At 38.5% G+C, this 25,433-nt stretch overlaps 4 protein-coding genes across 13 annotated transcripts in view; 3 read left to right on the top strand and 1 right to left on the bottom strand.

Annotated features, from left to right (window-relative positions):
- Positions 1 to 3,502, bottom strand: part of LOC106124491 (uncharacterized) — an 8,652-nt gene extending 5,150 nt beyond the window's left edge. Inside the window, exons 1-7 of the mRNA XM_013321201.1 lie at positions 3,355 to 3,502; positions 2,307 to 2,388; positions 1,978 to 2,079; positions 1,740 to 1,849; positions 1,424 to 1,555; positions 653 to 1,279; positions 9 to 485 (exon numbers count right to left, since the gene is read on the bottom strand). Of these exons, the coding sequence (XP_013176655.1) occupies positions 9 to 485; positions 653 to 1,279; positions 1,424 to 1,555; positions 1,740 to 1,849; positions 1,978 to 2,079; positions 2,307 to 2,388; positions 3,355 to 3,393 (1,569 nt within the window). The 5' untranslated portion in view covers positions 3,394 to 3,502. The remainder of the gene's footprint in view (positions 1 to 8; positions 486 to 652; positions 1,280 to 1,423; positions 1,556 to 1,739; positions 1,850 to 1,977; positions 2,080 to 2,306; positions 2,389 to 3,354) is intronic.
- Positions 3,503 to 3,902: 400 nt separating this feature from the next.
- LOC106124750 (esterase FE4) lies at positions 3,903 to 7,362 on the top strand. Its single transcript, XM_013321706.1, has 4 exons — positions 3,903 to 4,198; positions 4,911 to 5,047; positions 5,276 to 6,555; positions 6,637 to 7,362. Exons 2-4 carry the CDS (start codon positions 4,916 to 4,918, stop codon positions 6,794 to 6,796), a joined length of 1,572 nt encoding a protein of 523 aa, XP_013177160.1. The 5' UTR covers positions 3,903 to 4,198; positions 4,911 to 4,915; the 3' UTR covers positions 6,797 to 7,362.
- A 1,034-nt stretch (positions 7,363 to 8,396) lies between these two features.
- LOC106124536 (probable multidrug resistance-associated protein lethal(2)03659) lies at positions 8,397 to 21,134 on the top strand. Of its 8 annotated transcripts, none has more exons than XM_013321301.1 (29): positions 8,397 to 8,558; positions 11,459 to 11,617; positions 11,701 to 11,763; positions 11,875 to 11,951; positions 12,387 to 12,489; positions 12,826 to 12,930; positions 13,094 to 13,196; positions 14,003 to 14,234; positions 14,386 to 14,542; positions 14,616 to 14,978; positions 15,192 to 15,336; positions 15,432 to 15,593; positions 15,682 to 15,811; positions 15,883 to 15,992; positions 16,067 to 16,192; positions 16,330 to 16,452; positions 16,582 to 16,672; positions 16,768 to 16,918; positions 17,106 to 17,179; positions 17,434 to 17,599; positions 17,671 to 17,797; positions 17,904 to 18,054; positions 18,531 to 18,767; positions 18,973 to 19,082; positions 19,181 to 19,295; positions 19,485 to 20,040; positions 20,120 to 20,236; positions 20,468 to 20,621; positions 20,961 to 21,134. In XM_013321301.1, exons 2-29 carry the CDS (start codon positions 11,538 to 11,540, stop codon positions 20,985 to 20,987), a joined length of 4,155 nt encoding a protein of 1,384 aa, XP_013176755.1. In that variant the 5' UTR covers positions 8,397 to 8,558; positions 11,459 to 11,537; the 3' UTR covers positions 20,988 to 21,134. The 8 variants fall into 8 exon arrangements, with proteins under 8 accessions (XP_013176755.1, XP_013176753.1, XP_013176757.1 ...); XM_013321299.1 differs by having other exon boundaries at positions 8,397 to 8,610; XM_013321303.1 differs by lacking the exon at positions 8,397 to 8,558 and adding an exon at positions 8,973 to 9,063.
- Positions 21,135 to 21,241: 107 nt separating this feature from the next.
- LOC106124537 (uncharacterized) lies at positions 21,242 to 24,979 on the top strand. 3 transcript variants are annotated; one of them, XM_013321306.1, is made up of 10 exons: positions 21,242 to 21,567; positions 21,661 to 21,810; positions 22,012 to 22,176; positions 22,286 to 22,351; positions 22,578 to 22,748; positions 22,990 to 23,172; positions 23,563 to 23,616; positions 23,816 to 23,866; positions 23,959 to 24,047; positions 24,150 to 24,979. In XM_013321306.1, exons 1-10 carry the CDS (start codon positions 21,519 to 21,521, stop codon positions 24,375 to 24,377), a joined length of 1,206 nt encoding a protein of 401 aa, XP_013176760.1. In that variant the 5' UTR covers positions 21,242 to 21,518; the 3' UTR covers positions 24,378 to 24,979. The 3 variants fall into 3 exon arrangements, with proteins under 3 accessions (XP_013176760.1, XP_013176761.1, XP_013176762.1); XM_013321307.1 differs by lacking the exon at positions 21,661 to 21,810; XM_013321308.1 differs by lacking the exon at positions 21,242 to 21,567 and having other exon boundaries at positions 21,745 to 21,932.
- The last annotated feature ends 454 nt before the right edge of the window (positions 24,980 to 25,433 follow it).

The raw sequence follows: 25,433 nt of genomic DNA, 5'->3' as shown, positions 1-25,433 counted from the left end.
TGCTGTGGGTTCATTTGCTGTGGGTTCATTTGCTGTGGGTTCATTTGCTGTGGGTTCATTTGCTGTGGGTTCATTTGCTGTGGGTTCATTTGCTGTGGGTTCATTTGCTGTGGGTTCAGTTGCTGTGGGTTCATTTGCTGTGAGTTCATTTGCTGTAGGTTCATTTGCTGGGTGTTCATTTGCTGTAGGTTCATTTGCTGGGGGTTCATTTGCTGTAGATTCATTTGCTGGGGGTTGATTTGCTGCAAGTTCATTTGCTGCGAGTTCATTTGCTGGGAGTTGATTTGCTGGGAGTTTTTATGCTGCGCAGTGATTTGCTGATTGGCCAGTTGCTGTGGATTTTGTTGTGTCATCTGCTGGGAGTTCATTACAGGTTTGACAATATTCTGATTTATCAGAGGTTGATTATTTAGATGTTGGTTTATCATCATATTCTGATTTATTTGTGTTTGTTGTTCTGTTGCTTTATTAGTTGACATCGGGCCCTGAAATATGAAAAAAAATTACTTTTGTTCAGCTAAAATTAGACATATAGTTTAGATGTTTTACATTTCATTTAAAACTAAAATTTTACTAAATAAATTTAATAATTTTTTATTTTTGTAATATTTAAAAGAAAAGTTTAAAAATTTTTAGAAGAAAAAATACTTACACGAAAATTAGGATTAAATTGGTTCATACTTGGAGTAAAATTTTGTCGCTGCATTCCCATCCCCGGAGGCGGCGGGATCCGGGACTGGCCCAGCATGTGAGAGAACTGATTCATTCCCGGGCCGTACTGGCTGCCGTTAGACAACATCTGGTTCATGCTTTGGCTCATCTGCGCCATAGTCTGATCCATTTGGCTCATATTCTGTCCCATCTGGTTTTGTAGCATATGGTTGGATTGGCTCATCTGATGAACATTCTGCATATTGTGTTGCATTTGATTCATCATAGTCTGTCCCATTTGGTTATTCTGAAACTGAGGGTTCACTTGATTGTTCTGCATGAACGGGTTGTTTTGTGTCATTTGATTGATTTGATTCAAGTGATTGGCATTCTGTGTCATCTGACCCATATTTTGACCCAATGAGTTGACATTCTGCATGATATGGTTTTGCATTGCTTGATTTCCTTGAGTCATTTGGTTCATTTGTCCGGATTGTCCGACTATGTTGTTTAGGGGCGCGCTCATCTGACTGTTGTTGTGTCCTATGGGCTGCTGCGGCGCAAAGGGCAGAGGGACCGGCGCCTGGAGTCCTGGAGGTCTTTGTAGAATCATGGTTGGAAATCTTTGCTGGAATTTATGAAATAAAATGATATTATGTGTGTGCTTGATCCAAAAATATGTTTTATAAATTTGTTTTATTAAGTTTAATAGGAGCATAAAAATTCATCATACATTCAGACACCAAGTTAAATAAATATGTCTATCACAAACCTGATAGTAGTTCTGTCCTGGGAAAGCTGCCTGCTGCTGCTGCTGGGGCTGCAGCTGCTGATGCACTTGGCCCTGTCGGAGCTGTCTCTCCAGCTCCTCCACCGTGCACACATTTTTGAGCGGTGGCACAGGCTATACACACAAAGTAACAACTCCTTATATTACGAAAAAGGAAAATTTGATTGAATCACTATATGTATAATTTTTTATGTTTTATTACAACAAAAACCATTAGTGAATTGAGGATGATTTAAAAAAAAAGATCTGTAAAACAATTATTTTCTTTATATTATTACTTTAAATGAAAAATACTGACTGTGGCAGCCGCGGGTGTGGGGAAGGAAAGGTCGTGCCGCCACACGGAGGAGCCCAGGGAGAGGCGCACCGGCTCCGGCTCGTCCAGCACCAACTTGGACAGGGATGCCTCTGCAATTATACATGAAAATTGATTAACTAAACATGCCATTAGATTTCCAGTGGTGTAAAAGTAACACACTCATGAAACAGTGATTCTTCTTGTTTGATTGTGAGAGACAGTAGTTACAGTGACTCACCGAGCTGCAGGTTGTCATCGTCTATGTGAGTGTGGTGTCGCCGGCTGCTCTCCAGCTGCTCCGCCAGCTGCTCATGCTCCACCTCCCAGTCCAGCTCGTCCGCTGCACATACATCACACAATATATTTATATACCAGTGGTTGCCCTTTGCCCAAAATTCAACCATAATTTTGTGTCAATGGCATTCATTCCTGCAATATCCTCAAAATACAAAGGCTTTGCTTTTCATTCATTGTAAATAAACACACATACAATGAATAAAGATATACTGATTATATTGAGAGATGTAGCAAGTGAAGGTAACTGAGTGATGTAGAGTAGGTACTTACAATCCTGTCCAAAGGTCTCATCGTTGAGTGCATCATACTCATCCTCTGAAGGCCCCCCACCACCTTCATCGTCATTTAGGTTCTGTTCACAAATTTTTCATTGCATTACTCTATGTGTTGCACATATTAGACACATTAGAAATTAAAGTTAAGTTAGAAATTAGAAATAAGAAATAAATGCAAAACAGAACATCTATTACATGTTTTCTATGTATCATAATATATACAAAAATTACTATTTGTATATATTATAAGCTTTAATTTTGTTAACTATTTCTTATAAATTTAATAAGACATTTTTGATGCCAAGTATGCACAAATACAGATAATGAAAATATGTATATTGGTAGAAAATTCCTTGGTTTTTGAAATAATTATTTCAGGAATATAAAATTAATTAATTAAATAAGATAACAATGGATCAGTGAATAGAAATCAATGAACTTTAAATCAGTAGTAAGGTGCATATTTTGTAATTCTATTGTATCACAATATTTTACTGTACCTATGAAATGCAATTAAAACTCGATTTAGAATCAATTTAATATTGTACAAGAGATATTTAGACCCATATGGCAGCATGTAAAAGAAACGAAACAAACATACAAGCAGTTTATTGAAGTATTGTGACCATTTAATCCAATATTGAGTCATGTTTTGTAAATAATTTGTTGTTTTCAATTTTCCCGTACAGTTGAAATGATGCAAAAAGTTCGATTCGCAGAGTTGAGCTTTGAAAGTACCACTTACTATGGAAACTCGTCAAGACATAAACAAGCATTATGACCCCATAAGACTACATAAACTATACGCGTACGTCACGTAAAAGAAGAATTTCTTTAAAATCATACTTTACCTACAATAAGTTGTATTAAAAACTATTTTATAATGTATTCAAATCTCTCAAAAGCCTTCAAATGTACAAAAAAAACAAAAATAGGCAAAACGTGATACTTAGCATGTTGGCACTAAAATGTTGCATGAAGTACAAAAGGACACTATATATCAAAGTAATCAGCTAAACACACTGAAATCTGTAAAAACTCACCGGAAACGAAGTATCGAACCCGAAAAAAGAATCTGCCATTGGAGTTTTTCATATATCAAGAACAAAAATGACATGACTTGTCACGCTACATATGTCGCAACAGCAATGGCGCCATGGCGGCGGATATCATTCGAATACACGCACTGACACGCACGAACTTTACACTGCAGTCTCACAGATAAAGTAATGGTATGTTTTCCCAGTTTTTCCCTTCTTATTTTATATACTTTTTGGTTTTTCAATGTTTTTCGCAGTTTTTCGTTTTTTAAGCCACTGATCACTGATCTGAAAAAAAGTTATTTTTGAAGAATAAAGTTGGCACAAAAAGAAACAATTTCATTTATGTTGTGAATCAAAAACATTAATTCAAAAATTTTCGATTGCAAGTTCTATGAGAACAACTATCGTATATCGAAAATTTTTATAACCGATTGTAATCAACCCATCTCTAGTGAATTGTCAAACTAATCTAAAATCTTATATCTTAAATCTTATATAGACACTCTGCAAACCGCTCCCATCAACGCCAAAATGTCCGTAATTAAATAGGTACAAAATACTACGTTTTATTGCCAATCCATTCGTGGAGGTCAATAGAGTGTATTATGTCACTGACCTGTACATTTTGACAGATTGTGACTTTGACACATGAAGGACGACAACTTTTATGACTTTTGTACTCACTAAAATAAGTTAATAAAAGTTAAGAGTTATTTGAATACATTTTCATGTGCAGTGTGCTTCCAGCTTTTGTTATTTTATATTCATGCCAGCTATCGTTTGTCAGTGACTAGTGAAGAATTTATAATTTTCAAACCGAGAGTAACTCAGATTTGAGTTTCAGGTAAGTTTTTGAAGATTTTTGTGTATTGTATACAAGGTAATAATGTATTTTAATTTAAATACAGAAAACAACAAAAATGTAATAATGTATAAATATCTATTTTTAATCTTAAATGACATTAATAAGCGTTTATTTAAATTTTTCTGAATGTTCTTATGTTAAAACTTTCTTTTTTATTACTATTTCTATTGAAAATGAATCTTATTTGAACTTCTGATAAGTTCACTATAAATTTCGCTGTACAAAGTAATATGATATGTCAAATAATCCTTGAAAATCATTTGTTTTAAATTATATTCTTTGTATAATAAATAGATTATGGACTATCAATCGCTGGACACTAGAATAAAAAAAAATGTGATATATAAAAAACATTCAATGACGAAAATGTGTACAGAAATAAGGCAGATGATGTTCCCCGGCATAACAAATGTCACAAGAAATATTGAATAAAAAAATCCCACATGTTCAATATGTATTATCTTCAATCCATTAAGCAATTAATATATTTGCTGTAAATGCAGTTTTTGAGCATACTATATCTTCATTGTGGACAAACCAGATAAGATCAAATGGCAGAGATGCTTCTTGGATACTGTGAATACTAATCACAATTTATTTAAAAATGAATGATCTCTGGTTTCTCTGTGTATGTTGTCAGTCATTTTACAATTGTTTTGAATATAAAGTATGATTGACTTTATGTTTGTAGAAAATATGAATTGCCGTGTGACTGTGGAGCAAGGGACATTGGAAGGCAAGGTTTGCACCACATATTACGGAAAGAGGTTCTACAGTTTTGAAGGAATACCATACGCTAAACCTCCTGTTGGCAAATTGCGTTTTAGGGTAAGTATAAATAATCTTTTAACAAAGCTGTGTTTTTTTTAAGTAGAAACCAGTGTGAACTGGTTTACCTTGAATTAAATATTCTATAAAGATTTCACGCATTTTCATACAATTATTTATCCAAAAACTTAAGACTTCTTTGTTGTGTTATTATTTTATTTTTTTGTAATGCTGACTGAACTCATTGTGTTTAAGAATTGAGAAACAATTGCCGTCTTATAATTTCAGTGCCCACAAGAACCGGAAAAATGGAGTGGAGTGCGTGACGCCACTAAACCTGGCAACAAATGCGCACAAATCAATCCTTATTCCCCAAAAGCATTGGTCGGTTCTGAAGATTGTCTTTATTTAAATGTTTACACGCCATGCTTACCGGCGGAGAAAGTAGCCAAACTTCCAGTTATATTCTTTGTTCACGGCGGGAGGTTTCTCGTCGGCTACGGAGATTACTACCAGCCCGACTATTTGCTGAAACATGACGTCATCCTCGTTACTATTAATTACAGATTGAACATATTCGGTTTTCTTTGTTTACACACTCGAGAAGTTCCCGGCAACGCCGGCATGAAAGATACCGTGATGGCTTTAAAATGGGTGAAAAATAATATAAAATACTTCAACGGAGACGAGAACAATATAACGGCTTGCGGCGAGAGCGCAGGCTCGGGAGTCGTCACCTTCTATTTGACTAGTAAAATGACGAGGGGCTTGTGTCACAAGATAATATCTCAGTCGGGCAACCTGCTGGCGGACCTGGTCATGATGGATGAGGACCCGGTGCAGAAGGCCCGACATATAGCCGAGTTGCTGGGTCAAGAGCCGTCCGACAAGAAGAGTTTGTACGAATTCCTAATGAACGCCCCCGTCGAGGATCTAATGTTTGCCATGATCAGCGCTGAAGTGGATCGCCCCTCGTATGTCATCAACGCGAATTTGTTACCCGTCGTTGAGAAACAATTTGAAGGGATCGAGCCATTTATCGAGGAACGCGCGATAGTTTCGATCCGCGCGAATCGTATCAACCGAATGCCGATACTTACCACATTGAATTCGCACGAAGGTGCGCTCTTCTTGTCGAGGAACGACGCGGGCGACATCGAGTTTCACAAAAATCTGCAGTACTTCATTCCGCGTTATACTGGGATAAAATTCGACACAGAGAGAGCGGAGAAGTTTGCTAAAGGTCTAAAGGAGTTCTACTTTAGGGGCGAAGAATTTGGTAAGGACGAGTACTTAGATTTGGTGTCGGACGCATACTTCGCCAGAGACACCGTTATGTTTGTGGAACACATGTCCAAATATATAGACGATGTATACTTTTGTTACTTCTCGTACTTGGGCGAGATGAACACGAGCGTGATGAGGCAGCTGGGCCGGTCGGGCGCGACGCACGGAGACCTCGTACAGTACCTCTTCTATAGGAGGAGCAAGGCTGACAAATCCACTGAAAACGATCAAAAGATCGTCGATTGCCTCACCGAAGCGTGGTGTAATTTCGCTAAGAACGGGTAAGAAGTTTGAATTGTATTTAGTTTATCGTAAAGATGGAAGAAATAGCGTAATATCGTAATTTTGTTTTGTTTTAACAGCAAACCAACATGGAAGAAGCAGCCGGTGCAGTGGTTGCCGTACGACGCCGAGAACAAGCACACGCTGCATGTCGACGAGGAGATCGAGCTGGTGTTCAACCCCAACTGGGAAAGATATTGTATTTGGGACAAACTCATGGGCGAAAGGTCGAAGCTGTAATTGGAAGAAAACTGGAGAAGAAGCAAGCGAGCACGTCCCCTGACACCGGACTGCCTTCACAGTTCACATGCATATTGTTAAGAAAACGCAGTGTTAGTGTTCGTGTTAGTGTATGAAGATGAATGACAGAGATGAATTACATCAAAGTGAAAACATGAAAATTAACATTTTATTCGCCTTAATTTATTGCAGCGTTTCGTTGAGCAATGTTTTATACAAAATTGTTTTAGTAGTTTTTTATTGATTCTTATTGTAAGTTTGCAATCATTTTTTGTATGGAAGTTGACGAGCAAAAATGAACAAATAAAAATGCAAAATGTTTTCAAGTGAACCGGGACTAGATCGATGTTATAACATTAACTCTGTCTTGTATTTGTCGTGACACAAAGCACGGTACAGGTTGTGGTTACCAGGCATTATTTAGCTTTTATGATTTGTTACATCCCGAGGTTGTTGTTAGTTGTTTAGATCGGTGAGGTTGGTGATGGACTTACTACTTACTATAGTAATATTATATTTTTATTACTATTTTTATATCTTATAACACAAGTTGTTGCCGGCGACTCCGTCCGCCCGGAATTAAATAAAAAAAACTTTATGAATAATTCCAGACTATATTTTACATCTATACTGAATTCGAATTTATAATATTAGTAACATATTATTACGTTGTATTTATTTGACGTTCTTACTGTGAAGGAAGAAATCGTGATGCAACCTGCACATATCTGAGAAGAAATTCAAAGATATGTGTGAAGTCAAGCAACCCGCACTTGGCCAGCGTGGTTGACAATGACCTAGTCACCCCCGACTTAGGGACGCACAGTGAGCTGAGAACGATTTACAAACATATAATATAAACTATTTCAGTGTAAATAAATACCAAAGATCTGTGATAACTTGAATGTTAAAATAATATGCATTTGAATATATATTTTGTGTTTAAATATTCCTTTGATTGTTCACAATTTCGTACATTATCTATTTAAATAGAAAAAGAAAATTGAGTAAAAGCATATATAATATAATATTAGTTAGTTATCTTTTTGTTACGTTTGTATTTGTTTTTATTTGTTTAAAATATTTAATTTTGGGAAATAAAAATTTATCATTGTGAAATTTATTGTATTACTTTTATTTTTGTATAATATTTCTCCTTTATATTCTCTCCATTTTTGTTCATATAGTGTTTTTGCTACGTCAGCTCAGCTGTGAGGATGATTGTTAAAGAATGAATCAACTACTTTGATGATACGACGATACGACGTTAAACAATAAAAGTGTTGATGTTTGCTATTTCAAGGACGTTAAGGCGGTTTGCTGCTAAATAATAATGGCGAAATGGTTGTGCAATTTGATATGCAGGCGGGAGGAGAGAGCTATTATAAATATAAAAAAGCGGCAACTAATAATGATTAGGTTAGGTTAGTTCGCAGCTCAGCTTAATTTATTGTACCAGAGTTTATTTATTTATTTATTATATAATACATATACACACAACAGATAAACGGCGCTACAGCCAGCGCAGCAGCAGATAGTGGAGTAGAGCGTTTCGCATAAACGTATGACTCACTACAACTTCGAGTGTTATCATTTACATTGTTTGTATTTTGTGCAGTATTAGTCGGTATTTTGGTATATCATAGCTACCATAACCAACTCGGCTAGGCTAGAGTTAGGGCTTATGGACATTGCATTTTATGCACGTCTGACTCATACGTTCTATCTGTACATTTTCGTCATCAATAATGTTAATTAAGAAGTAAGTTCAAGCAATTACAATACGGTTACGATTCTTGTTAATTGAATTCTTGGTAAGTCTCGTCGTGGAATGAACTTTAATGTTAAGTAATCGACTCCATTGCTCCCGAGGTCGCACGTTCACTTAAATTTGCGCAAAGATTTGCTCTTTTCCGTTTAGTGCTTGCTGTAAATGTTTGAACAGTGACAAACTAACTATATTGTTTAGCATTGTACACATGAACATAATCTTTTATTTTATAACAATAAAAATAATTTCCAATGAATACTAACTAGTGCTGCAGTATACACAACGAACTTGTACACGAAACGTTCTAATAAAATTCTATGTCTGTACGCGGTCGCGACTGCGGCTAATCGCTTAGTGAAATAGGGACCCTACTGTCTTTGAATCGCATCGCAACTAGGGAAAACCCACAGTTGTGTCATCAGGCAGTCACACCAGACATGATATCACCTTCGTCTGTATTTGTTATGTCTCTATGTTTGAATATAGAATTGCCAGTGTACGTATCCACTTTATTTTTTCGTGTTTATCATTTGAATTATTTATAATTGATACGACATGCAGTTAAATCGTGTCTTCGAAACGTAAATAATAATGGCAACTGTTACATTAAGTGAAACAAGGACAATAGTTACAATACAGGTGTGCACTAATCGCACTTCCAATGTCAATGATTGGACGATGGAAACACAGAATGCTCGTCACATTTGTAAGTTATATGTGTTATTTTTTGAATTGCAAAAAAACGTACCATTATTAGAACTTTTTAATATCTATGTGATCCGTGACATCACAAGATTATTCGCTTTGCTTACATTTACAATTTGCTCTATTAAACATAACTGATAAGACATGCGGTGGCTTCTATGATTTCACTTTAGGAATATCCAAAAAATGATTTGAACTTGTTTGTGTTAATTATATACCTAGATAATTCTTTCCAACACATGTTAGTTTTAGTGTTTTCGGAAGCCTCGGCCTATTGCTTTATTTTTATTATGAGATTAGTTTTTGGCCGCGACTTCGTTCCCCCGGAATTAAAGATTTAATTGTTTTATATGTAGGTGCCAAATGCCAAATTTCAGGGAGATCTATTTAGCCGATCTGGATATAGATAATAAAATCCGTCCATCCATGTTACTAACATAAGGTGGTCGACCTCTGGTTGCTTAGGATGTTTCTCAGAGCTCTTAGGACTGCCAAAGGGGTAAACCTCGGTAAAGAATTTCACTAATAACACGATAAATCCATTTCTTCAGATTTACTTAAATCGTCTGCATTGAATTCAACTCGGTATTGTACTGCTGTACTCCACTCCACAGCTGTGTTGTGTTGGCTGACGCGAGATAGGGTTTTTTAGATAAATGCTACTACGGCTGGGACTGGTCGAGGAAGGTTACTTTACATTCGCCATCGCCATTCATCAGTCTGTGGCGGTTTTTTGCTGCGTTCAGTCGCCAGCGCTACTTTTAGACACGAGAAACGAAAGTTCCTGATCAAATCTGTCAATATTAGAATTATCAAAGTTAAAAAACTGTTTAACCATTTCTTTGTATTGTGATTTATAAATATGGAATAAGGTTATTCAGTATTTAGCAGCGCCACGTTCTCTACAGTTCACAATAAGTAAGTGTATAACGTGACTTTTTTTCTTAATGTTAAAGTATTTACCGCTGCAGTGAGAATCATTATTTACGCTGTCCCTTATGGTAGATATCTCATATTAAGTCCACACTAAATGCCGCCCTTAGTAAACATTTTAATGAATTCTGAGTGTAGCAGTAAAAGTATTAAAGTGCGACTGTTCAAAGAGTACCTTCTCTAGACGCTCCACTTCGTATTATCTTGGCCCCTTATTTTTTTTTTGGCATAATTTATGTACATTAAGGTTTCAAAGGTAACTTATAATAGGCTGTCTAATATTATATAATACATCAATTTGACTTTGCTAGTTTTGTTACGTTTGGACGCTTTAACAATTCTGCTCATCATGATAAAATTTTGCACATAATATTATGTTGTTTCTTTATGTTATATGTAACTCTAAACCTGAACGTAAAAGCACCCTCGCCTTGTGTGTTTCAGATGATGTTCTGATTATCCGCTGTGTTATCTATTTGATAAGATTCACCTGAATCATGTTTCCTAAATATTGATGTTAGATAAGAATTCACGCATAAATGAATCACTTTTATCAATTAGATTACATTTTTATATGCTTGCCGTTTCCTGTTTTTATTGTTAAGCAAAAAATATAAAAATAACTAGATAACATTGTGACACGAGAATTTTATATGCTTATATATGATTAAATTGGAATGTCTGCGTGTAATATAGATAAAAAATCGTTCACAATATTTATTTGCGAAGCTGATAAAGAAAAAACTATTTTTAACATTTTTGTCTGTTTGTATGTTTGTCGACTGACGAGGTCGCGGGCTACCGCTAGTTTAAAATAAAAGTTTAATTATGTACTTAATGTTAAACAACGATCAATATCGCTCCAAGAATCTGTACATTCAGTATAACTAACGTTTCAATTACTGTTTTTTTTGCCTTCCAAGATCTCTTATTATTTTATAATTTTAGCATGACAATTGCACAGATTAACAAGCCTTTGTTTTATTATTTATCACAAGATTCTTTATTCTTTTTCATCCACTTTTAATGTCATTACGTCATTTTACAAATTACATTATCGGTATAGAAATAAAAAAAAAACAAAAAAAATCTTAGGTTACATGTACCTCAGACATAGTAAATGCATCATGTGTACGAAATATGATGATTTTTTGATATCACATGCAGACATTGCAATTTTATTAAATTTATATAATGACACAGCTCTTCTGATTGTTGAGAAACACAATGCTATTATAGGAAATTTGTTTTAGGATTAATATAAAGATGAGTGGTGTATAGTGAAAGGGCCGTCCATACAGGTAAACAGAGATACCGCCTAGTGACGTCATCATGGACCCCGGCCACTTCGACACGCCCCGGCAACAGAACCCCCGAGAAAGTGCTAATTTGTTGTCAAAATTATGCTTTTGGTAACGACTTTTTATGAAAATTTTTAATGATAATATTATTAATGAATGGCCTTTAGGTAATACCAACGTTCTTATGTACCTAGGTACACGCGTGGCATATTCGTAAAGGGTCATAAAGGAGAACTAACTATATCAGATTTATACAGGTAAGATTTATTAATGTTAATTCAATATTGTCTGTAATATAAGATCATCTGTATGCGCCGCGCAAAGTGAGTGCTTATCTTTGTTTAAATGAACTTTTGTGTAATGTGCAGATGCACACCGGGGCACAGGGCGGCGCAGCGCGGCGACACGCTCGCTGCCACCTGGAACTACCAGTTGAAGAAACGAGGTTATTATTTACTCATTTGAACATTTATGCAAACAAATAATTGAAATAATAAAAGAATACTTACTTACATCGCTGGCGCATCGACCCAAAGTGGGTCTTGGCCTCCGACACAAGAGATCGTTACTTATTTTGTGCACTGAACACCCATTCCGTAAATAATTTTCAAACTTCCGTATTTCATTATTTTATTAACTGTTAGATACAAAACGGAAGACTTTAAGGAATAAAACTTTCGTGAGACATAATAAATTAATATGGAACGGCTTAACTCACGCATGATCTACCGGCGAAGATTTCGGCCGACTAATTTCGGACTCGTCGGGGGTCCATCCATCTTATGGGCGAGTCGCGATGATGATGAACACTCGCACAAAAGAGTTTAGCCGTTCCTAATTAATTTATCATATAAATGATATTAAAAGGTTAATTTTCCAGAAAGTGGCGGCAAAGCGTCCTTGTTGAAAGCAATTGTAGCGGTTTACGGGTTCAAGTTTATTGTTGGAAATTTATTATTTTCTTTAGTTGAAAGTACCATAAGGTGAGTGGGTCCAACTTTTGATTACTTATTTATTTCCCCATTCCTTTACACAAGACGGAAGTAAATGTGCTGGCGGTAAACTGACTGCCGCCTCTCCTGAATACTCGCAATGTTTATTAACAGTGCTAACCATAGTGCAAACAAGAGGAAAAGCAAATGGGAGGAATCGGAGACCTTGTCCTCTGCGTTTAATATTTCTACTATCCACTGCTAACGGAACGCAAAGTACTCAGCGCTATTTTATAATCAACTTTGAATGGTGTCTTTTAGTGGATATTTAAATCATGTTTTAATTTACTTCGTTTTTTTTTACGATAACTTTTGTATTTCATTTAGATTGTCTATACCGATATGTCTGGAGGGCATGATCAATTACTTCTCCTCCCCCAACTCCGGCATACCGCAGTCTCACGCCTACCTCTACGCGTTTGGTGTGGTCGGGTACGTCCCTTGCTGCCTTACTTGTGTTTGTGTTGTAATCATATGTGCACCCAGTCAAATATCCAAACAATTATGTTGGTAATCAATGTCAGTGTGGTAACGTCCACACGTCCGTGTTTGAGCAGTAACTTTGTATATATTTAAGAAACAACAACATTTTCAGGTTGCAGCTGGTGAACGCAATAATAATGCATCCGTTTTTCGTTTGGATGTTGGCGATGAGTATGAAGTTGAGAGTGGCATCTTCATCTCTCATTTATCGAAAGGTACTTAAATGTGTTTGTGTTTCTTACTATTATCATAAATGCGAATGTTTGGATTTATGGATGGATGATGTATGTTAGAAGGCATCTCCAGAACGGCTGCATGGAACACCATTAAAATTTGGGATAGACGTAGAACTTAGTCTGAAAGAACACATAGGCTTTGAATAACCTTTCGTATGTTAACCGTCAAAATGTCAAAATAAGCCCATCTGTGAGTCCCAATACAGGACGCTCTCACAGACAGGAGTCTCCCTGTCTGTGGAGAATCCTAGAATAGGACGATTAAATATTACTTACGGTTCCGATTTTCCTAAGTGCAAAAGAGTAAACACTATATACACCGCAAAATACGCGCAAAACTAAACACTGTTAACGCAGTGTGTCACAGACAAGAAAAAAAATCGAGCGTCCCAAATTGGGACGCTTCACACACAAGAGGATAAAGTTTTTTTTTAATTCTGTGCGGACGGAGTCGCGGACGACAATTAGTGCTTCATATTTTCAGTTGGTGTCACAAACTTTTTAGACCGGCGAACACGTGCGACACCATGTATTGTAGATTAGGTCACTTTTCTACCTAATAGCTGATGTTATACTCGACTGATAAAAAGGGAAATGTTTTTCCCGCGCATCTTATTGTGTGTTTGCAGAATGACGAATGTAAATGATTACTTTGGACACTAACAATGTAAGGAAAACAATTGCTATCCGACTTAAAGGGCTATCAATTATACAAGACTCTTTTTCAATGACAATTATTAAATCGACTTCTAGATACATGTATGTATAAATTTTTACTATTACAGCTATTAAGACTTGATTTAACAGTGGGTGGGCAAGCGTCCGAGGGTCTGGCGGGACACGTCATCAACTTGCTGACTACGGACGCGCAGCGCTTCGACATGGCCATCCTCTTCCTAGTCGACTTGGTCCGCACGCCCATTGAGAGCGCCTTCGTAGTCTACCTCATGTACCGCCAAATCGGCGTCTCCACTCTATTTGGAGTCGCCTTTCTGCTTCTCTTCATACCACTTCAAGGTACTGAGTAAATCCATTAACTCGCCAGATTTAATTGGCTATGGATTTGGCATTACTTTTAAAATAATCTATATTCGTGTTTTTGGGAGTATGCTAAATCTAAAGCGAGGTATTGACTTGCTTGATATAAATAGTTTTGTACAATATGTAGGCTACCTCGGTACAATATCGAGCAAGTTGCGACATCAGACAACCGTGCGGACAGACAACCGCATCCGGTTGATGAACGAAGTGATACAGAGCATTGAGGCTATCAAGATCTACACCTGGGAGAACGCCTTTGCCAAAATCATTGGCGAAGCCAGAAAGTAAGGGCTAAGTACGTATATATCCAGCAAATTATGTTTAGTATCTTCTTTAATTTTTCTGTTTTCGTTTCAGACAAGAAATGAAGATATTGAAAAAGATGTGCTGGTTGCACGCAGCGATGACATCTTGTGTTAAACTGAATACGAAAGTTGCCATATTTATCAGCATTCTTTCCTTCATTTACTTCGAAAATGACCTAACGGCGGCGAAAGTTTTCGTCATATTCTACTACTATGAGAACCTCAAGTACACACTGGTGGATTTCCTGCCGATGGCGATTGCTTTCGTACTGGAAGCTTACGTGAGCGTGAAGAGGATGCAGGAGTTCCTGCTACTGCCGGAAGTCAACAACAACGACGGCGTAGACTTGCTTCGTATTCACGAGGAGAGTAAAGTCGTGCAAAAGAATGGCGTGTATGAAAAAGTTCACACTGAGTAAGTACTACCATATATGCAAATTTAAAACTAAACTCCTGATTTTATATATTAAAATCGAAGTTAAGGATATGAATATAAAAAAATACTCTTACTTGTAAACAGACAACTAATTAAATAGAATAACGCTATCTAGTACTTCTTGAAAACCGGATTAGAATATCATAAAAATATATAAGGTAGTTAGGTAAAGTCTAAAAAAATATTTTTTAGGCCGCCAGAAGAAGAGAAGATAGAGTTGAAGACGACAGGCGTGAAGTCCGACGTCTTATTGAGAATGGAGGACTACTCCGTAAGCTGGAAGTCTTCTGGGGATGAAGCGAACGACATACCAGCTCTCACAGATATTAATTTAATAGTATGCATATTAATCAAAATATATGATATGTTCAGACAGAGACAATTTGTTTTGAGTGCAGCGGAAGTTGTGCTAAATTATAACATACATTTCAGATTCGAGCTGGCACGTTGACGGCAGTGGTGGGCGCGGTGGGCGCGGGCAAGTCAACGTTGCTGCAAGCCGTGCTGCGGGAACTGACGCCTCGCGCCGGCACTCTGCTCCTCGCCGCGCAAATTGCCTACGCCGCACAGGAGCCCTGGCTCTTCGACGCTTCCGTATGGACCACTTAAATTTCCTCAAATGTGTTATTGTATAGATTTTAAACTAATCCGATAAAATAACAGTCTTTTCGTCGTCTTCTAGATCCGTCAGAACATACTCTTCGGTGAGGAAATGGATATGCAGCGCTACAAGATGGTACTAGAATGTTGCCAGCTGCAGAGCGACCTCGAAATTCTACCCCATGGGGACAGAACCGTTGTCGGTGAGAGAGGTGAGGATATGAGGCTATAGCTCTTTGTTTTTGCCAATCCCAATAATCATCTATATCACATTTGCGGTCAGGCTCTTCCCTGTCAGGCGGGCAGAGGGCGCGCGTGTCGCTGGCTCGCTGCGTCTACCAGCAGGCGGATCTCTATCTGCTGGACGACCCGCTGGCGGCTGTAGATGCCAAGGTTAGTGTTAACATGCAATAAAAACTTTAGGCGTGTAGAGATTTACCAACATTATGGATTTTATCCGCTTGTAGGTGGCGCAGGCAATTTACGAAAAATGCGTGCGCGGATTCCTGCGCGAGCGCGCTGTGGTGCTGGTGACGCACCGGGCGCAGTTCACGCGCCATGCCGACAACCTGTGCCTCCTGCGCGACGGCAGGGTGACCACCGTTTCTTGTTACTCCTGCTCTAATCTCACTAATTATTGTTTTCTTGCCGGCCACCATAACTTCACCAAAATAAATTTATTACCCACTTTTAACTTGTGTTGATGTTTATTGTTAAAACATTCCTGCAGATTATTGCACAGGGCACTTACACCGAACTTCAGGAAACTTTACCAGAATTTAAAAGGCTCGTCGAAAGTGTTGAAGTAGATGAGGGTACACAGAAGAAAGCGAAGGAAAACGATGAAAAGTTGGTAAGCAAAATGACTAATGTACTGTAACTACTATCAATTCACAAGATTACAAGTAATAAGGATTGCTCTTTTCAAAATGTTACGTACCCCAATTCGAAATTAAATAATACTTCCTTAATTATTTTTTAGAAGGAAGAAAACGCAATGCGTCTCAAACGTACAATATCGGTGACTTCGAAGATTTCTTATGACGCAAATCCGATTGACGCCGATTATGAAGGTGAGTTAGGAACAACTTAACTTCTACCAATTCCCTAGTTTACGGAAGATGCATAATGTGGCGCTTTCGAGGGACATTAACGAAAGAGATTACAGGTGAGGTGCAGAGCAAGGGCACCGTAGACAGCAGTGTGTATATGGCGTACGTGAAAAGTGGGGGCAGCGCATTTTCCATGGTCTGCCTCTTCTCGCTCTTCGTCTGCGCACAGCTCTTCTACTCCAGCACTGACGTCTGGATGAAAGAGTGGTGAGGTTTTCAGTCAAAGCATACTTGGAATACTAGAGTAGTGGATGTAACTCCAATTTGCATTAAAAATAATGACTACGTAAATATGAAAAGAAGTGTAGATAGAAATACTAAATCACCTTAAATCACTTAACCTCAAAAATGTGAAATTGCGTCACCTTAAAGTAATATGACTAATTTCTTCCAGGGTGAATCTAGAAGAATCTAACAACATCTATTATCGCAATAAGACACAAGAAAATTTAACTTCTCCCGACCTTGGTAAGTTCATTTGATTTAATATGTATGTTCATACTTGTTTAGTGAGTAAAAATAAAGCAGGTACTTTAAGTAGATGAGTATAGATTTAAAATCTATCTTTCAAATGAAATTGTATTTGAAAGCAAACGATTCCTTATTCCTTTGCATGACTAAGATGTTGAGTCATTATCGCTTTATTAACTTTGAGGAACTACAAGGAAGTTCGTGCTTGCTTTCAATACGATTCCATATGATACGTGTACACGTTTACTTAGATACTATGCAGAATCCGTTCAACTACCTGCAGCTGAGTCGAGAACAGTGCATCTACATCTACGCGGCCCTCATCGGCGTCTGCATAGTCTTCACTTGGAACAAACTGGTCGTCTTCTACAACACCTGCATTAAAGCCTCCATCAACTTACACGACTCCATGTTCCGGTACCGTTACGGTTTAATAACATTTTTTCTCTTATATAATTTTTGTTTCAATGAAAGTGTATGATTTGCAGAGGAGTGTCGAACGCTCCGATGTGGTTCTTCCACCACAACCCCTCGGGCCGCATCCTGAACCGCTTCTCCAAGGACATAGGGCAGGTGGACTCCTCTTTGCCGGTCACTCTACTAGACTGTATCGGTGTAAGAACCTACTGAATATCTTATATACAATAAAAAAATCTATTTTTCCACCTTGAAATCACATTTTATTAATTTCTTTAGAGAAATATCACCACTTTTTTTCTAGTTCTTTCTGGAAATCGTGTCAGTGCTCGTGGTGGTGTGCCTGGCCAACTGGTGGCTGCTGCTGCCGACTGCGGTGGTGGCCTTTCTACTTTACCTCCTGCGAGAGCTGTTCCTCGGCACCAGTCGAGAGCTAAAGCGGATAGAAGCCATAGGTAGGATTACCTTTTTATAATGAATTAGTGCTAATGATTAGTGTAGTATACTAATCCCAGGAAAAATATCACATTACCGGGGCTTAGACAGTGGAAACAGTCAGTCTACAAACGTAGTGGTGAACGCGTCATCCCTTTGATGACCTAACCTATCCTGATTATATTTTCTTTTTTTTTTATAGGTGGCAAACGAGCGATCAGCCACCTGAAATCGCTGAAATAGCGGAGTGACCGTTACCCATAGACATACGCAATTGCATATGCGTTGCCTACCTTTAATCGCCGGAGGAGAGGATGCACAGAAAGAAAATATTTTCCCTTCCCATGCATCCTCTCATCCGGAAAGTCCACTTCTACTTCCCGTTCTTTCCTTGTAAGAAAAAGGGTGGGAAGGGAAAGAGGACTAAATTAGGCCTCCGGGACGCAAAGTGTTGTATTACTCTGGTTTCTGTATATTGCTCTCCGTACCGTATCAGCGCGCAGTCCGAGCCTGAACCAGGCAGCGGCGACGGTGTCGGGGCTGACGACGATCAGGTCGTGCGGGTCGCGGCAGAGGGTGCTGGCGCGGGAGTTCGACAAACTACAGGACCTGCACAGCTGCGCCTGGACCCTCGTGCTCGACACTAATCAGGCTTTTGGCTTCTGGATGGACATGGTTTGCTGCCTGTACCTCGTCTTCGTTACATTTAGCTTCTTTATATTTGCGAGTGAAGGTGAGAGCCTGAGATGTTTTATCTGAAATTGGTTTAGGATTTTTGTACCATTCCATACTTTATTAGTTATTATTTATTGTAATATCGATAATTTATATATTATTATAATAGTTTTAAAGTAAAGGTATACAATCAGTTGGTGTGGCGAGGTCACGCAAGCTGTATTGTCCTTGCCGCTCCTTGAATCGCTCGTGAAATGTTGCAGACTCGATGGGCGGCAACGTGGGTCTGGCCATCACGCAGGCAATCGGCCTCGTGGGCATGTGTCAGTACGGCATGCGACAAACCGCTGATGTGGAGAATCAAATGACATCGGTAAAGAAAAAACATTATTTTTTTAATATCATGAAATAATAAAATAGTTCTAAATTAGGATTTTTATAGTAATTTTAACCTTTAGCTTTCATTTTCAGGTGGAGAGAATTTTGGAATATAGTAATCTCCCAGCTGAGGAACCTATGGAACTCGACAAGAAAGCTTTAAAGGAACAGTATCCGGACATGGACTTTGACAAGTGGCCTGAGAAAGGTTAGTGATATGTTACAAGTGAAAAGAAATCATTACAGGAAGTAACTGAATGTTGAGTTGCGGAATTACTGTGGTAGCTTTATGGTTAGATCCTCTCCACACTGGAAACTTGTTCAAGTAAGAAACTGTTTTTGAAAGAGAAAAAAATAACTGAGATATACTGATGATTCCAGCATCTTTGCTTTACAGGGGAAATTGTATTTGAGAACGTTTTCTTGGAGTATGAGAAACCACCAAAAAAGGATAACGAGATATGTGAGAAAGCGGCGGAGGAGCCGTCATACGCCATTCGCGGCGTGAGCTTCTCAGTGGCGGCGGGCGAGAAGGTGGCGGTGGTGGGGCGCACCGGCGCCGGCAAGAGCTCGCTGGTGGCGGCGCTGTTCCGGCTGGCGCGGGTGTCGGGGCGCGTGACGGTGGACGGCGTGCGCGCGGAGGCGTGCGGGCTGCGCGCGTGGCGGTCGCGGCTGTGCGCGCTGCCGCAGCGGGCCGCGCTGTTCGCCGCCACGCTGCGCGACAACCTCGACCCCGAGCGGCGGTACGGCGACGCGCAGCTGTGGGCGGCGCTGGAGCGCGTGCGGCTGCGCGCGGCGGCCGCGGGCCTGCCGGGCGGGCTGGCGGCGCGCGTGGGCGACGCGGGCGGCACGCTCTCGGCCGGCCAGCGCCAGCTGCTGTGCCTGGCGCGCGCCGCGCTCGCCGGCCGCAAGGTGCTCGTGCTGGACGAGGCCACGGCCAACGTGGACACGGAGTGAGTCACGTTGCGCTCGAGCACGCGCACACGCACGCTCACCCGAACCCGCACTCACACCGCGCTCGCGCTCTTGCAGGACGGACGAGCACATCCAGGCGACGCTGCGCACCACCTTCGCGCAGGCCACGGTGCTCACCATCGCGCACCGCCTCAACACCGTCATGGACTACGACCGCGTTATCGTTATGGACAAGTTAGGATAACACACATAGCTAACCTAACTCGGATTTAACCCGTGAAAGAAAAGTTCTAAAAACTTGTGGCAGAATTTACGAGATTCAGATTAAACAAAGATGATAAAAGCCGTTTATTGTGTACAAACTAAGTAGTCTTCTGATATACGTAAAGTGAACAACACTCTTAAACATTTAATGGACTTTTGGTGTACTTTACTGAATAGAAATTGAATGAACTTGTGTGCCAGGGGTCGCGTGGTGGAGTCGGGTCATCCATTCGAACTGCTGACGTCAGGAGACCTGGCGTCTGGTGGAGATGAAAATAATCCGGAAATTTTCAAGTCCTTGGTCCAGCAGACCGGACCTGAGACCGCGGCCATGCTGCGCAACATGGCCGCCGAGGTGAGTTGCAGCACCCACAAACTCGCACACACACATATTACAGGTTATGCCATAACTAACTTTGCAATTTTGCGAACTTTTATATTTATTTAGGATTTAAATCATTCTGCGTTCATTATACAAGACAATAAAAGCGAGTAGCTCTTAAAAATTCTTACGATTATATAAAGATTCCCACAAAAGTGACGGCAAAAATAATTAAAAAATGTTTTTTTTGTACGGGAATTTTACTTACACACTAACAACGAAATTTATTTTATGTTCAATTTTGAAACCTTGATAAAATAAGTTAATATGATAGAGTTGTAAATTAAATATAGCAAAATAAATTCTTTACAGAGTTATCAGAAATATAAAGCAAAGTAAGGAGGCGCGGCGAGGCGAGGCGAGGCGAGGCGAGGTGAGGCGAGCGCTCTCTCATCAAACGACGCGACGCATCTTATTATCGATGTTCCTTTTGTATTTATGATTAAAATATTATTACGTAAAATGTAAACATGGAGAATCAAATTAAATACATAGATACAATTTATAATATTTTAATACAACAACATTAACACCCCTTAACACATATATATATATAAAATGCGTATGTTTGGATGGATGGATTTGTGGTTAACTTCAGAACGGTTGTATGGATATCGCTGAACTAGGCTGCAGGAAAATATTATTATTACTTTTTAAAATCCCGCGCCGACGTAGTCGCTGGCCTTAACTAGTTGATTCATTATTTAACAAACTAAGTAGGTACCTGGGTTGCCTTAAATTCAAAAAGTACCTAATGTCAGCCATACTTTTCCTGGTTTATAAATATATTTTCCTGTGGTTGTTTTGTATTACATTAAATTACAAAGTAATTGTCAGTGTTATCAGGGTGTCGTGAAACGGATTTCAGTTATGTTTTCAAATGTCTTTTTAATAACTGTCTGCAATGTTGGATTTATATGTAAGTCTTAAAGCGTATATTTGAGCCGTCGTCGTCGCCGCGGCGAAACATATACTTATCGTTACTTTAACATCACTGTGTAACCTCCTTTAGGTGCATTGGAAATTATTAACAATCAAAACGGCAGACAGCTGCAACGCGTCGATAATAAAATTATTTACAATGCTGATCTTCATAATGACTTACTTGACATCACATGCACCTCTGACATTAAAAATGTTACACTCCGATGGATAATTAAACGTGAGTGGGCTCTAAATAAAAGATGACGCATTTCCCTCCTGTCAGTTAAGCAAGGAAACGTAAATCTTCCAAACCCTGTGATTTTAGTCGCTAATTTACTTACGACAGTACAATTCTTAGAGGTTCTTTTAATATTTCAATTATTTTTACCAACGGAATGATCATTTTATAAATGTTATGTTTTATGCATTATATTTTCAGGAAATGGATATAGCAGCATGTATTGTAAGGAAAATAAAATGACAAGTTCGCTAAATTATCGAATTCATTTACGAGACAGGGACAACAACACAAAGTTGATATGCGTATCAAGTACAACCGCAATTTATTCCACTTTAACCGTTGAGATAAGATTAGGTAACAGGGGTACGTATGTATAAGATATATAATTGCATGTGGCATCTGTCTGTTATGTGCTGCACTGGGAGAACGCTCGCCTCGGATAATATTATATTTTGTATATTATATGTTGTAGATGGCGTAGCTGCATCATATTGTACTTCAATGTCTAACTTGTTCTGTTTAGACGAAGCGAACCAGGGTAAGATAGATATAGTAGATAGAGTAGTGTATAGATAAATAAGGTTTATGAAACAAATTTTGAAATACTGTGGACTTTTGTTTTCATCTATGAAGTTGATAATAAATGTGCAGCAATTCAAATAACATTTCATAATCTCCCTGAACTTATGGTCACGTGGTCACGTAGCCGTAGGGTCCGTCATCTTCCGTCATCTCACTCTTCATAAGGATTAACATGTTTATAGCAAGTACTATTGAAGTGACGGTGAATAAGAAGACACTGCAGGAGATGAGTGGTCCTGAGGCAGGCACGTACGGCTACGAGTATGTGAGCGCGTCTGCCGACATCACCGTCACCTGCCTCACCAAACTTCATGCTGACTATTTGATGATGTGCGGAAGAGATCTAAGTGATAGTAAGTACATACCTAATACCTCTTCTTTTAATACATAATTAAGTGGTTATTGTTTCGAGGTCATTGGCCACCACACACCCTGTCCGGTGTAGGGTACGACACTACGCTATCACATTATGTCATTTTAGTAGGCAGTTTAGCAGCAGATAACTTGGTATGACTGCGGTCTTCTGACTACCAACATTTTATCTTCTCTTATCTTAGTCTACTTCAATAATTTTAAACAGTAAAACCTTTTCAGTGAACACAAGGTGCAGTGACGACGGTAAAGTTTGTCAAGTGCGGAGCGACTTCCACAGCAGGGCGCGGCGAAGCGAAAAACGCCTCGTATATTGTTACGCGGTGAAAGGGGACATCGTCCAGGGGAATATAGCCAAGTTGGCAATAGATTTCAAGTTACTCAGTCATCGTACACAGAACAATAGTAAGTATTCAACATGTGTAGCATTGCTAGACAGGATGATGCTTACATTAAATAAATATACGATTAGGAAACGACTAGCTGTTATACGCGACCTCGTCCTAGTGGAGTTTAAAAGTTTAAACAGAACTTTCGACGCACATTTTAGACTCTACGGAGTGAATTTTTATAAATAATTTTATGATCTACAACTCTGTGCAAGGGAATTTATTTATGATATTGTAAATATCGTTGAAAAACGCGTATTCCTAATTCGGATCGATGGAGACGTTTCAAAGTTCATGTTTTTGGGAATTGACTTACTATGATTGAGATACTTGTGATTAAAAAACCCCATATTTAAATCCGCGTCTGCTTAAAAAGGATTGTAATGGATATTTATTTGTTGTACAGGTTTGAGTGTGATAGGGCTACCGACGACCTTCAAACAACAATCTTCCGAAATCGGTAAAAGTCCCATTAATAATAAATCTATTGTCTATCTATCTATAATAATTAAAATTCCTAATAGTTAATATAGCAAGTAAAAAGTCAAGAAGTTTTTTAATAATGAGGGAATCTACCACGTTCATTGATTTTTTATTAACGTTTAAGTTAATAGTGATAGTAATTAGGTAGAGAAGCAATGAAATGTAACGTGTTGCAGACAGTGAGATCGACAGTGTGGAGCACAGCGTGACAGAGACGTCGCTTAATGGTGAATAGCTTCATTATCTCCATTCCAATTTTACAGAACAACACTTTTGGTGATTATTTTAATGTTTGATGTTATTGCAATATTATTTACAGAAGTGCGCATGTTACCTGCTCTAGTCATCATTTTGCTCATCATCGTAGTCGCTCTGCTCTTCCTTGTTTTTCACCTTTATGCAAGGAAGGTAAGTTTTATAGATACGTAAACATTCAAAGTGTTTTAGCTTTTATGGCACATTACTAGGTATATAATAATTAAGAACGGCTATATAATCCGCTTATTTCAGAGTAGCGGTGAGCAGGCGCATGGGAACTCTACAACGTTGGTACGAAACAGCAGCGTGTTAGAGTTTACACTGGACAACAATTACTACATGTTCAGGGAGGTGGCGGGGTGCGGGGATCCCTCCGCCGAGTACGCGAATTCCCTCGCCGCCGCCCCTGCCTCCGCGCACGATCCCCCGCCCGCCAACACCTGCACCGCCACCGACGCTAACTGCATTTACTCTAATTAACTGTGGGGCAACACTAATCGGAACATTAACTCCATTATTGTTCCTCTTCCGGAGGATGGTTCTGCGTGGGGGAAGGGAAGGCACACACATTCAGCGGTGGAGCAGTGGCGCACAATCACAACATCAAATAGTAGAGGTGTTGAGTGCGACATGGATTATCATACATTTTATTAATTATAAATAAAATATTACAATTGTGACGAAGTTACAACTTCGCAGAATATTTTACAAAATTCATTGTTATTATATTTTTCTGTGGTTAAAACAGATTCATTCTATTCAATGTATGTTTATACTATTATAAATATTTGATAATTTTCATACTTATAGAATATTTATATAAACTTAACGAATACTGGTCTATGAATAAAGATTGTTGCGTGCGAGCATTCACCAATCAAATCTGCAGCTAATTTATTATTGTTATCAAAATTATAAAAAAAATCGTGTTGTATTTTACAATGTTATATGTTACATGTTACATGTTACATGTAGGTGCTATAACTAAAAAATATCACACTTTTACTTAATACTGATACAAATGAATAAAAAGAATAAGCAACGATAAAATAATCGATCAACGATAAAAAAACAACACACAATTTCTTTCAATTAAAATATTAAACATAAAATGAATAGATACAAAATATATGTATGTTATAAAACTCAATGTTTTTAAGTTACAAGAAGTGCTGCTGCTGCTGCTGCTGCTGCTGCGTTAACTTTGAGAAACATATAATTGAATGTCAGAAACATAAAAAATAAATCGCATATTAAATTAGATTTCATTAGATCCATTTCTTTAGCGTTTTTATAAAAAAATCATAGCGAGAGGATTAATAAATAACATATTAAGTATTGTAAAGATAAAAGAGTTATAAAGTAAAATATGTTTAATAGAGAGAGAGAGATGTATAGGGGAAATGACATTAAACATAATACTTACGTACAACAAAACTACAAACTACGCTTCACTTTTCTACGCAGGTTAAATTACACTAAAGTAACTAAAAGTCGATTGACGTAAAAATTATCTTTCTAACTTTAACAATTTTT

The sequence above is a fragment of the Papilio xuthus genome, unplaced genomic scaffold (assembly GCF_000836235.2).
Source record: "Papilio xuthus unplaced genomic scaffold, Pxut_1.1 DF825946.1, whole genome shotgun sequence".
NCBI lineage: Eukaryota > Metazoa > Arthropoda > Insecta > Lepidoptera > Papilionidae > Papilio > Papilio xuthus.
This window is presented reverse-complemented; position numbering and strand designations above follow the sequence as displayed.

Bases quoted from the DNA above. Each gene is read 5' to 3' on its own strand.
- LOC106124537 (XM_013321306.1), top strand. From the start codon at position 21,519: ATGTTTTCAAATGTCTTTTTAATAACTGTCTGCAATGTTGGATTTATA. The intron at 22,177-22,285 runs GTACGTATGTAT...TATATGTTGTAG, and splicing joins GATAAGATTAGGTAACAGGG to ATGGCGTAGCTGCATCATAT. The intron at 23,617-23,815 runs GTAAAAGTCCCA...AACGTGTTGCAG, and splicing joins ACAACAATCTTCCGAAATCG to ACAGTGAGATCGACAGTGTG.
- LOC106124536 (XM_013321301.1), top strand. From the start codon at position 11,538: ATGGACCCCGGCCACTTCGACACGCCCCGGCAACAGAACCCCCGAGAA. The intron at 11,618-11,700 runs GTAACGACTTTT...TTATGTACCTAG, and splicing joins TTGTCAAAATTATGCTTTTG to GTACACGCGTGGCATATTCG. The intron at 19,083-19,180 runs GTAAAGAAAAAA...TTTCATTTTCAG, and splicing joins TGGAGAATCAAATGACATCG to GTGGAGAGAATTTTGGAATA.
- LOC106124750 (XM_013321706.1), top strand. From the start codon at position 4,916: ATGAATTGCCGTGTGACTGTGGAGCAAGGGACATTGGAAGGCAAGGTT. The intron at 5,048-5,275 runs GTAAGTATAAAT...TTATAATTTCAG, and splicing joins TTGGCAAATTGCGTTTTAGG to TGCCCACAAGAACCGGAAAA. The intron at 6,556-6,636 runs GTAAGAAGTTTG...TTGTTTTAACAG, and splicing joins TGTAATTTCGCTAAGAACGG to CAAACCAACATGGAAGAAGC.